Source organism: Solea senegalensis, linkage group LG14 (assembly GCF_019176455.1).
Source record: "Solea senegalensis isolate Sse05_10M linkage group LG14, IFAPA_SoseM_1, whole genome shotgun sequence".
NCBI lineage: Eukaryota > Metazoa > Chordata > Actinopteri > Pleuronectiformes > Soleidae > Solea > Solea senegalensis.
The window spans coordinates 2624818-2637450 of record NC_058034.1 but is presented as its reverse complement, the minus strand read 5'-3'; the positions used below and the strand labels follow the sequence as shown (position 1 = coordinate 2637450).

The 12633-nt window shown below is 39.9% G+C and overlaps 1 protein-coding gene across 3 annotated transcripts in view; it reads right to left on the bottom strand.

Moving 5' to 3' along the window:
* The window catches only part of LOC122780680 (LIM domain containing preferred translocation partner in lipoma), a 147498-nt gene that overhangs the window by 57923 nt on the left and 76942 nt on the right, over positions 1–12633 (bottom strand). For all 3 annotated transcript variants that reach the window (XM_044043820.1, XM_044043821.1, XM_044043822.1), the window contains one exon: positions 3131–3727. In XM_044043820.1, coding sequence (XP_043899755.1) covers positions 3131–3727 — 597 coding nt within the window. The remainder of the gene's footprint in view (positions 1–3130; positions 3728–12633) is intronic.

Sequence of the window (12633 nt, the reverse complement as noted above, 5' to 3'; positions counted from 1 at the left end):
AGACATCAAACACCGGTGGATTTGGGTAATTGGGCGTCCTCGGAGCCTGTTGATGTTTTCCTACCTCCACGTTACATGTGAGGAGGAACACGTTTGTGGTCTGTGTGTGTGCTGGGTGACAGAAGGGCATGTGGGGTAACGTGGCGGGCAGCTGGAGCAAGAATTTCATCATCTTGGACTTCTAATGACACTGACCCTCTATGAATGCACTCAATTATATCAAGCGTCTCTTTAATACAGTCCTCAATCAACATCACACTCCCCCCCTCTTGGGTTTTATCTAAAAAGCACCACTAAGACTCAATAGCTGCAGATAACATTTGATAATTGTGACAAATGCATAATCACTTCCTTTTGGTTTATTTATATAACAGATTGAAAAGAGGCATTTTTTTTTTTTATTTTAAGCAGATTTTTAAAGCATTTGTATAAGGTTATGAACATGTCACGACACTGGGGGTAAGCAGAGTGACGATCATAAAGGCAAAGTTGACAGATTTTGATTTAACGCTAATCTGGCTTTCATGGCGCTTCCAGTCCGTTTGGGCATTAAAATAAATAAATAAATAAATGAATCGGCTACACTGGGCACACACGAACAAAGCAGGGATTAGAGCGAAGGTTTGAATATGTCAGAGAAGGGTCAGGTGGGTCAACACGACACGGCAGAATCATTTAGAATCATTCTCTTTTGATGAATGTGTGCAAATGGAGCAGCAGTGAGTTTGTACGTTTCAAAGTGTACGTGAGTAAAACACGGGGGGAAGGACAGGGAGCCCATTATCCTGCTACACTACATTCTAATATCCTTGGAAATTAAATAGATATGTGAACACACACACACACACACTCATATATATATATAGCTTATGAGCTATATCTGTAAAAGTAGTGATTTGCTTTTATCTTAAATCAAAGAGATACTCGTGGATCTATTAAACGCCACCTTTTGTTTTTTTAATAATGCATCATACTGGGACCAAAGCGAGCTTTTCAAGCAAAATGCAGACTTTTGTTTTGAACAAATATAATTAGACTTGTTTTTAAGATACTCAACTCGCAGTGTTGGAGCTAATTTGTATTTAGTTAAGTACAGTCCTTGATGGGCTATTCCCAGAGGCCGAGAGGCCCAGTTTGTATTTGGAACCAGCATAAAATCCTTGAATTAAAGAAACTCAAAGGCCTTGCAAATTCCAGAGATTGTTGACGGCTGTTTATACAGATGAGAATAGACGTCTCTGTAGCATTCACTACTATGTTCTAAGGGATGACAGTGTTTCATTTCATTCTGCTCCATCACATGCTGTTCGATAAAAAGGGGCAGCATTGAACACCTTGCATTGGTTTTGAAGGTTTGAGGGTGGACCCAAGACCCTTTAAAGTTCCAATACGCAACATTCTGCCTAACGAGATATCAGGAGTCAAATACCACTGAAATATTAGGGGTGGGTCAAAAATATCGAATATCGTCGTCCTTCCTCCTACAATACGATAATCGATAAATATATTGATATTTTAATTAACTAATTAAGGTGCTCTAAAGTAAACAGTCCCTGAAATGTCTTTTATTTACATGTAAAGGGCTGTCACACTGTCGCAGCCAGGCTCCGTCGTCTGCTTATATTTACTTCCAGAGGGTGCCACACCTCTATTTACATATACGCCATGTCTCCACTTTTACAATTTGTTTATGTGTGTATGTTTGTATTTGTACGCAGTGCATCAAAACGATAAATAAAGTGGGGAAGGATTAAAAAAAATTAAGTAAATAGTCCTTGCCAGTTTCACTCGAAAGGCATCGCTGCTTCATGTATATATATATATATATATATATATATGTATATATATATATATATATATACATATATATATATATACTGGTGCTTAAATACTGCATATTTAAGTTAACTGTGAAATAATGTATGTGTTTGTATAAAAATAACAATAAATAGATACAGACAGACGGATAGATAAAGTGGCACAGTGGGTAAATACAGTATATTCAATACAATGTACTTTTTATGAGACAAATGAAATCAGATGGTGTAAAACCCCCAACAGAGAAGATCTTTCAAAAATTCATAAAGGTTAAAACAACTGTTTATTCTCAGCATTTAAATGAAAGACAGCAAGGAGCTCCCCACTGTATTGCCATCTGATGCAGTACAAATGGATGTGTTTATAGTGCAGGCGCGCACACACACAATCTCACAGACACACACACACATTTCTACATTATTAAATAGTATAGAGATACTAAAAATAAACAAAGCTGACAAGCAAAGCCTCGGCCACCAGAACACGACAATACCAGTGTCCACAAGAAGACATCTCCACCTCTTCAGGCCATGGTTCACCATTCACAGCATGTTGCTGACGTACTATTCACAATGCCTTGGGACACGTTTGTGATATATGTATATATATATATGTATATATACATATACATATATGTATGTAAATCTGTTTCCAAGCAAAATTGTATGAAGAAGGAGCAAATGTCAACATTAGAGGATTTGATTAAATCAATTTGTGTTTCATCCCTCATCACCAGTCACACACTTTTGAATTTCGGCTAAAGAGGGTGAAAACCACTTCTCTCTCCATGGTGTCTGGGTCCTCCCTTTGAGATAAGCAGAGGTCTCTTAACCTAGAACCGCTATGCTTTTCACCAAAGCCAATTGAGGTGGTTTATGTGTTCAATGAGCTTCCCAGACTCCTCTCTGTGGAGGTAATCCAGGGATATCTAACTAGGAGGAAGCTCCGGGGCAAACCTAGAACATACTGGAGGGATTAAAGCATCCCAGCTGGCCTGGTAACGGCTCTGGATTCCCAAGGAGCTGGAAACTAGGGACCGGGAAGATGAATGTTCGAGCAATTCTTCTGAGTCTACTGCAACCAAATCACATGATGAGAAGTGCCTCAAAGTGGCAAAAAGGATGAATGAGCGGAAGTGGGGCATATATATGAAATGTATTGATTTCTGTCTAGTTGTGCATACCCAAAATAATGCAAGTGTGCAAGAACTGTTTTTTTAGCCTACTGTCAGTTAGAAATTCAGATTAATTAAAATTGTAAAAAAAAAACCATCTAATTAAGTGTGTTGTGCACATAATAAAAATGTTCTTACCTTTGGTGGAATGGCTGGTCCGGAAGTGTAGGGAGTCAAGCTTGGTGGGACATCTGTGATGTAGGTCTTCTTGGGCCCAGAAGGCTGGTATGCTTGGGTGGGGACAGGTTCAGGTCTTCTGGAGCTCAGCCCAGCTACTTGAGGTACGCCTGGATGGTGCTGTTCTTGATATGCACCCTGACCCATTGGGGAGAAGCCAGGCTGTGGTGGTCCATAGGCAAAATCGGGACCTTTGGGCTGAGCGGGCATGTACTGCACCTGTGCAGGGCTGCGAATAGGCTGCTGACCAAAATACTGGCCACTGGGGGCTTGATGCTGAGGACCAGGCTGGGCTGACCTCACCTGGACATTAAAGGTGGGCTGGCTTGGGGTTGAGGCTGTAGCGTAGGATGCTGGGACAGGCTGAGGAGCCATGTGGCTTTGAGGCTTGGCCGCCGGGCTACCGGAGGAAGGAGGGGTGGAGGAGCCTCCCCCAGAAATCTGAGGTTTGGGTGTTGACTTCTTGGTGGCTGTAAGAGGAGGTTGATTTGGAATGACCATCCGCTTGTAACCAGTGACGGGAGCGTTGGGAGTAGAGCCTGCAGAGGATCCAGAGTTCTGAAAAACAGCAGATTGCATGTGCTCCTGTTAAAAACTAACTTACACTTCACGCTAAAAGCAAAGCCAACGTTTTTTATACATAAAGCAAATATTTCTACAAAATAAAATTAAACACATTTGCCAATATCCCTGAGGACAGTCCTTATAAGCAGCTATGTTTTCAACAAGTCTGACTGTGTTGTCAATGTTTTTGAGCGCATCTGTTTATTGGCTGATAGAGAGAGAGAGTGAGAGTGAATCAAACCTCTACTCACGCTGCAGCAACATGAAATACGATTTTTAAAACCTGAAACCCAACCACCTGTATGTGGTTTTTGTGATTGGTGCTCAGGAGCCATTCAAGCTGCGGCGTGTGCATTCAGACCTGTTCTAAGAGCTATTCAAATGAGATCAGATCACACACGATGGATGTTAATACCATAATATCAAGTCTGAACAGGCATTCATTCTCGATAAAACTTCAAAACTCAGGAAGTCATTGAGACTTATCCCTCTGTTAACCACACTTTTGTTCAAAGCCACATCACAAGGGGACTCAAAACTTACAGTAACGTGATGAAGTAAAATCTTTGATCAATTCCTAAAAGCTAAGCTAAAAGTTGGAACTACAATGGTTGTATAGCTATTTAACGATAGTGTGGTTTATGTTCAAATCATTATCCTCTGCCTCCCCAGATTCAATTACAAGGCTACCTCGACAGCAGAGGCTCTACACTGTTGCAATCACCCATAATCTACGGCTAATAAAGCAGCAGGGGAAGGGATAAATTGTTTGGCAGAGGACGCCATGATAGCAGATTGGCAATGGCACATGACACTTGTGCTGACTCCAGCTGTTTGGATGTGAAAGATGTTAAATCACAAAGATTTGCGGGCACCGGTGGCTGCTGGGAAGAGACGGCTGTAAAGCAGCGACACGACAAACACCGCTATGACTCCAACATCTAAAAGACTGAGGCACTTTGATCTCACGTCCAACGACGACACTGGATGTACGAGCAAAAGCTGTGGCTAAACACAGCAGCTAATAACAGGTTTCACTCGGATGTCAGAGGATTCTGCCCTGAGTGTCTTCTCGTGAATGTAATAATTGTTTTTCACTACCACTACATATCGGTGTCAGACATCCAGCCAGTCTAAAAAGGGTCTATCATTAACCTTGGATGGCCTTATTAGGTTATTGCCTGGAGCCAAAAATCAGTCAATTACTAAATCTGCAGCACTGGGGGAACAAAAATGAACACTTGTAGGCTTTAAAGCCTTTGCATCTCAGTTTTGATGAGATGTCTTCTAAATTGGGGCAGAGCAACAATTCCAATCGATTTCTCTTTAAAGCTGATCAAAGCCTGCTTCAGAGAAATGTCACAAATAGCTGTGGTTTACAGCTCTGCTGCGCTCCCTTGTAATTCCCTTGCGTAAAGTGAAGAAAAACTCTTAACTTAACTCTTTTCATCCCTGATAGTGTTACAAGTTAAGTCAGTGAACCTACTGATACAACTCCATGTTTTGGTAAGAGAGGTGTATGCATCAACTTTGTCTAAATCCCATCTAATCTAAGACAGAGGGAAGCCCCTAAGGAACCATTAAAAGCTCCAGAAAATATTTTCTGCTCTCACTCAGATTTCTGTCTCACTGATTAGCCCCAGTGTTTACTTAAAAAGTGTGTCTGTCTGCGTATGTATGGAAAAATCTCCAGTCTGCCCTTTAGGAAGTGAAATTACTTAATTGGAATAGTTCATGGGTTTTAAATACTCCAGATTATTAATTTATCTTCAAGGCCTTGGAACAGACTGTAACATTTTAGTTAGCGGAGCACTGGAAATGCAAATTGGTCCCCTCAAAATAATTACACTGTCATGGTACATTTTCCACAAATTACATTAAGAGAATGGATTCACTCCTTCTGCGGGTGATGAAACTAATCAAACGCATAAAAATCAGAACCAGAATGTATGAGTGGTGGTGGAGATGTTCATAATAACTATCTAACTATCACTCAAGTAGCTGTCAATGATAATCACGAAGGGTCCAGGACAGTGTTAGTGCTATGACGAGAAAGGACAAGCAAGTTGTCCCTTCCCTAACTGGCAAAAATCACAGAAGCATTTATTTTCAGCAAATTGGGCAACTCATATTATATATTTGAAGGGATGAGACGCTGTTCTCTTATGTAGGCCAACTTAAAAATATAGCAGGTCCGTTTTACCTTAAAAAAACACTGCTTAAGTATAATTTTGACGGCACAAAAACGTGTAATACTGGGAATGGAGGCTCTGTAATTGCTACTCTGTGATCTGAATTGCAAAATTTTATAAAAATGAGGCAAGTGGCCCCCAAAAACTGAGGCCCAGTCCACACAGAGGCAGGTATTTTTTGAAAATGTTGCATTTTCAGTGTGTTTTGGCCTTTCATACACTCACCAACTGTGGGTTAAGCCTCTGAAAACACAGGTTTTGAAAAATCTCTGACAGTGTCGATGTGTAGAAAGGGAGAACAGGAGTTTTTGGCTTGTTACATCACACTGTGCAGTAGTGTCTGATTTACATGGTGTGGATCAGATGGAAATACACCATATGGACAAAAGCAATCACATGCCTGACCATTACTCCAAAAACTGTAACGATGTATTCAAATACATATACAGAACTTTTGTATTGAATATTTGAGGAAGATGATGAGAGAGTAAATCTATGTCATTGGGAATAAATCCGGTGAGAAGTCCGTAGCTGACTTTGCTCGGCTTATTTACACCACTGAATTTTAACGTTCTTTAACGTGTCATATGGTTAACTGTGTACATTCTCCCAGTGTAAGAGATACAAAACTAAATGATAGATAAAATCCGGCCCAACAAGTTGTGCAGATCAGTTAAAAAGAGCTGAAGGTGGTTAAGAAGCAGCATGTGATCTCTGGTAGTTAGTGAGTTATTGTTTTCCAGTGACTGAGGTTATCTCAACAATGAAACCATACATTCATTTTTATCTGGTGTTGGTTGTAGGACATGTGTAGGACATGTGACTATCTTGTTTGGTCTGCTACAATGTGGCTATTGTTGTTTATTGTATAAATTAATATTTTGCCCCATTGAGAAAAAAGTCCAGCTTGTACTGTAATATAGGCTGAACAAGGACAACAGTGCTCGTGTTCACAGGCTGAAACGTTATAGGAACATGTCAGACATGGTGTACGTGGATACACTGTACTTCATAATCTGAAGAAATTAAAACATGTTCACTGGTCTGAATCTCTGGTCTTATGAGGACAGTGATAACCCGGATGATCCTAGCTTTGACTGCAGACAGTGTGTTTAGGAGAGCATTGATTCAGACAGGCATTGCTGGAATTTGTTAATGTTTTCATTACGTTTGTCTGTAAATACAGTGGTTGTTTTCAGATTGGTTTATGCGACAATTCCATATAAGTCTCATTAGGCTCCAGATTGCAAAAAATTATGTCACATTAACTTCTTTATTTTGCGAGTAACACAGCAAGTAATTCACTCTAGAATTGTCTCTATCGCTGTGCTTTTAGAAGTTCAGCGTTACGTCTCAGTTTCTACGTTTACATACACAGCTCAGTCGAGCTGCTGCCGTAGCTTGACTGAGCTTGATTTGAGTCCAAGTATCCATAGTCGTGAGTGCAGAATTCACAATGTGAAAGCAAAAGCCACAACGTGAATGCAGAAGCCACAACGTGAAAGCAAAAGCCACAATGTGAAAATGCGCCACAATATGCAGGAAGCCACAACGAATGCCACAACGTGAATGGCCACAACGTGAATGCGTGAATGCAGGAAGCATGGAATGCAGGAAGCCACAATGTGAATGCAGAAGCCACGCGGAAAGTAAAAGCCACAACATGAATGCAGGATGCCAACGTGAATGCGTGAATGAATGGCGTGAATGCACAACGTGAATGCAAAAGGAATGCAAAAGCCACAACGTGAATGCACAACGCAACGTGAATGAAGCAACATGAATGCAAAAGCCACAACGTGAATGCAGAAGCCACAACATGAATGCAGAAGCCACAGCGTGAATGCACGTGTGAACAAACAGTACATACACACACAATTTTCAAAAAGTTTTCCACAACCCCAGTGGAAAAGTTAACCCTCACCCTGTGCTGTGATTTAGAGCGACTTTGCAAACAACTTAAGTGTGAAATTTCACAAAGGCTCTCAAGAAAACCTTTTGACACATTAAAAAAGATTAGGAGAGACTATACAAGCCTGGAAGGGGGCTGGAGTAAATCTGTTAACTTTGCATTTCAAACCACAAGGGTAGGGGGATTTCTTTTTTTCTTTTTTTTAACACAAGCTTGGGGGGAAAACCTGAAGAAGTTCTGCATCTTTTCAGACTCATCTTAGACCTTGGATATTTTCCTCTTAACTTTTTCCTGCTACTTACTCATACAAAGGCATTGCTCTCAACTGTTGGCTCGAGAGGCCATTTGCATCCGTCTATTTCAGCACTTACACTCTGACCATGAAAGAATCCCCAGTCAACACGGACTAATCTTCCCTTTGCTGTTAGTCAGTCATCTTGTCTGTGTACGATCAGGCACAACAGTCACATTTAACAAATCTGACAGCCTCAGTTCAGTCATGCAATTGAGGATATCTATGTTCTTCCTAAAATAGTTCCAGATAAGCCACATTAAATATGATTAAAGCACTGTATGTCTCTGTGGACTGGAGCGAGACCTCTAGCTGTTTCAACTATCTCCTCTTATGCAGTTAAATTGTGTTATTAGCATACTGGAATGTTCACTCATATCTTATATTTTTATTATCTTATTCTTTTTTTTCTCCTTTAAATTACAGTTGCTTGACTAAAACTCACTTTTAACAAGAGGATATTTTCGTTAAGTTTTCACCCTCACCTACATTAATTTAATGATAATAAACTACAGTATGTAATGGAAGTCATGTGCCACATTTGTCCTTGTCACGTTGGTATTTAATAAATCTACTATATTCTGTATAGTAAAGAGGCAACACTGTCCATTTTCAGTCTTGTGCTTTTCTTCTTCCATGTTCAACTACATTCAAAGGAATTCATGTAATGTAGTAAAGTAGTTTGTAAAGCAGGAAAAAACACCTTCTCTAACAGTGGATTAATTGCATCTAACTGGATAAATAATGTATTTATTATATACACCAAATGGAGTAGGCATATTTTATCATAAAAACGAATGGGAATCAAATTTTGACGTGGATATGGACACAGAAAATGTGAAAGATTTAAATCTCTTAACATGAAAATAGTCACAGAACTTTACACATGAGACCCGGAGCAGAAACAGAGGGAAAAATCAAACACACCAGCAATAGAAAGTATCAGCACTGCTGCGGAAAAGAAACTCATGTGGATTTATATATATATATATATATATATATATATATTTATATTTCTTTAAGAAAAGTCTGTTTCCAATCCTCAGAGTATTTGTTTTACGGCTTCTAATATTTAACTATTTCTTCATGTAAAAACTCATATGTTGTTGTTATTCTATAACATATACAGCACTTTAACAAATGTATGAGACCAGCAGCCACAGCCTGGGTAATAATCAAAATCATTTTTCATGTTTACAGTTAATATACACAAGTATGTAGAAGCGCTTTAACCAAAATTATGTTTTTAATTCGAAAATAATTATTGCTATTAGTTTCTTCTTATGTTTGAAATGGAGTGAGAAGAACTTATTTAATCTCTTCTCCTTGAATTAATTAATCAACACGGCTTCCTGTTGACATATCTATATCATTGTATCACATAATTCATACTTATATAAACATGCACACATACAGTATACAATCCTATACAGACATAAAAAAAAAAAAAAAGATTGATTAATTAACGCACTGAAGCACACACAGACCACCCGGCACCACCCCCAGAATTATTGTTTGAATGTTATGCTTGGTTCATTTCTGACTCTCACAGAAAAGCCCAGTGAGCCGGCTCACATTTGGGTATAAAAAGGTGAATTTATATAATAATAATAATATTTTTAAACCCACGACAAGTGGTCTAATACATTTGTTAATCGCCGTAGAAATATATATATATAAAAAAGAGGCAGCAAAGAAAAGCTAATTGTGTAATTTGGTCAATAATGTTGGAATAATCATGACTTTAATCTAGATTTCTTTTGAATGGGGTTTTCAAGCTGGAGCTGCTGCTATTTTACATGGGAAAAATCACTGTAAATGGAAATGCCAGGACTCTAAAGTGTGAAGTCAGTGGGTCAGTGTCACACCGATCAAGAACAGCTGCTTGTTGTGTGGCATATGCAATGGAATAACCAAAACTAACAATATAACGGAAACTAAAATTGAAATAAAACATTTTTGTCAACTGAAATTTAAAACACACTCAAATGGTAACGAAAATGTGCATAGTGCAAATTTATTTCACACATAATCCTTTTGGGTTCATATGAAGTGGATTTAGTTTTTATTTGAGAAAGCATTTTCAATCATAATAAAAATGTGTTAACGTGGGACATAAGGCGATGCAAGTTAAACATAATGTTCGTTCTGTAGTTAATTGGGTTGAGTTGGTTGATCTTAGTCAGGCCTGGCCAACCCGTGGCTTGTGGCTCTATCCCTAGTTTCATGCGGCTCTTACGTTCATATTAAATTATGTGTTTGTGTGTTGTTGTTTTTTTATGTATATGTGTACGCATGTTCGCCTTAGCTCGATATCAAACACGCACATGCACGAGGGAAAACCTCATTGTTGGGTAAACTATGTGTGTCAAGTTCGCTCTGAAAATAGTGTGAGGGACAGAGAGAGAGTGAGAGGAAGGGATGGGGGGGATGTTCATGTGTGCATCGTTGTCATGACCTTTTTGAATCTTGCACCTTGCAAGTACTACATATTACAAAAAACTAGAAGTAACTAATTAAAACAAACTCATTTGAAAAATTATAAAAACTTATGAAACATCCCAAACTATTATAGCCTTGAGTGCAAGGAGACTTTGGGGGAAAACAAAGAGAAGGTCAGTCACTTCAACATGTATGCAGCTTCTACTGGTTTATTTGCCAAGTATTTATAGTGTAGTACAATAGCACAACCTCTTTTAAAACTAAAGTGTAATGAAACTTTTGTGTATGAGTTCAACTCACTGACAGCTTAATAATATGCAATACAAATATAGAATAACACAAATAAGGAAGCTTTAAACAAGGCAGGCTTCATAAATCACTCTTATGCAACGCCTCGATTGTGGCGATTCTGCGGCCGATATTTACACAAGAGGGACGTGTGTGTGTTCAGTAGTTTGCAAAAACCAAGGACCAACTGTTTCCGTTGAGCTGGTGGAGAAGTGCGGCCGCAGCCCACCACACGCCCCTAACTCATCCCTGTAATGAGCTGCCCGTGCACTCCTGACCCCTCCTGCCTCACCAGGTGAAATACTGTACAGTTCAAAACGCCCATAACTCATAGCACGTCAATGTCATCAATCCTGGAGACAGCAACTGTAACTTTTCTCTCAGTGTGTGTGTGTGTGTGTGTGTGGGAGAGACAGACAGAGAGAGAGACAGAGAGAGGTGAGCAGTATAATATTCAGTGACAGCAGACATTCTTCAGCTTTTTTACTCGGACTTCATCATGTAGAGGCACGTTACCCTGAAACCTGAAATTAGAGGGGAAAACCTCAGATGTTTGTTTCCAGGTGAACCCACAAAATAAAGATGATTAACACCATTTCCAATGCCAGTGGTTGGTCTCTCTTTTTTCACCCCGGCATCACCAGTGCTTTAAATGTGGAGAAAGAAGCCAACACCACAAAGGAGCACAGGGACAGTGCATTTATGGTGCTTTGTACTCTGTTCTTTTTTGTTTTTTTTGCTTTTCCATTAGTGATAGTTAGTTAGTTGGTGCTTTTTTAGTACCTGCTCTGTTAAGGTTCCAAACAAGTCGAGTTGATGCGAAAATGTGACACCAACAGACTGCTGGCCACTGACTGGTCAGACAGTGTCATCGCCGGAAGAGTCATGAGTGCGACGTCCAACACGAGAATCAAACTGAACGATGCTTAATTATAGACCAGTTAAAAAGACTTACAAAACCCTGATGTGTTTATTTCCAACATTTATTCAAGAAAATGTCTAAATTGTCAATATTTAACAGAGGAGTCTGGTGTACTTAGTCACAGCATGGCTGAAAGCCGGCAATCGTGAGCAGAATCACAACCCGTTCAGCCATATTTCAGTTCAGTGAAATAAATTGGCACCCTTTCCTTTCTTATGTGTTTTTTCTATGCTCCTTATCGTTTTTAAATGTGTTTATGCTTTCTATTTTTACTGATTTTATTCTGTTATTTGGCGTCATTCTGTGCACACTTAAGTACAGAATGACGTCACAGTATAACGTCACAGTACCGCCAGGGTGGAGCTAGACTGGTTCCACCCACGACTGTCAGCTGGGCAACAGAAGAAATGTCACTCCCTTGTGACCGCTGTAAATATTCCATGGGAGTGGAGGCAATTTTAAATAAGTAAGTCATTTCTTCCACTAAGAAGAAGAAAAAGGAGTGTTTGCGCGTGTGGTGTCGCGTTCGATGTCGTCGTTCACCGTCATCACGCTGGTACGACGTCACGCTACGTAACTACGCAGCCATCTACCAGATAGAAGTCAAAATGGAAGCCTGGGTTTTACCATTCCAAACCAAAACATGGTGGAAACACAGCTTTAGAGAAGCCCTCCATTGAGACAAAGGTCACCAAACCCCATCTTGCTCTCAGGGAACTCCCCCCCCAGTTGGTCTTAAGTCGCCGCTCTGAGTGATCAGCAGACGCCGCGTTCAGTGGGAGACGTGGGAGCAGAGAGCGAGGACCTATCATTCTGCCGTGTTGTGACAGCGGGCGCTCCGCCTGTTGATGG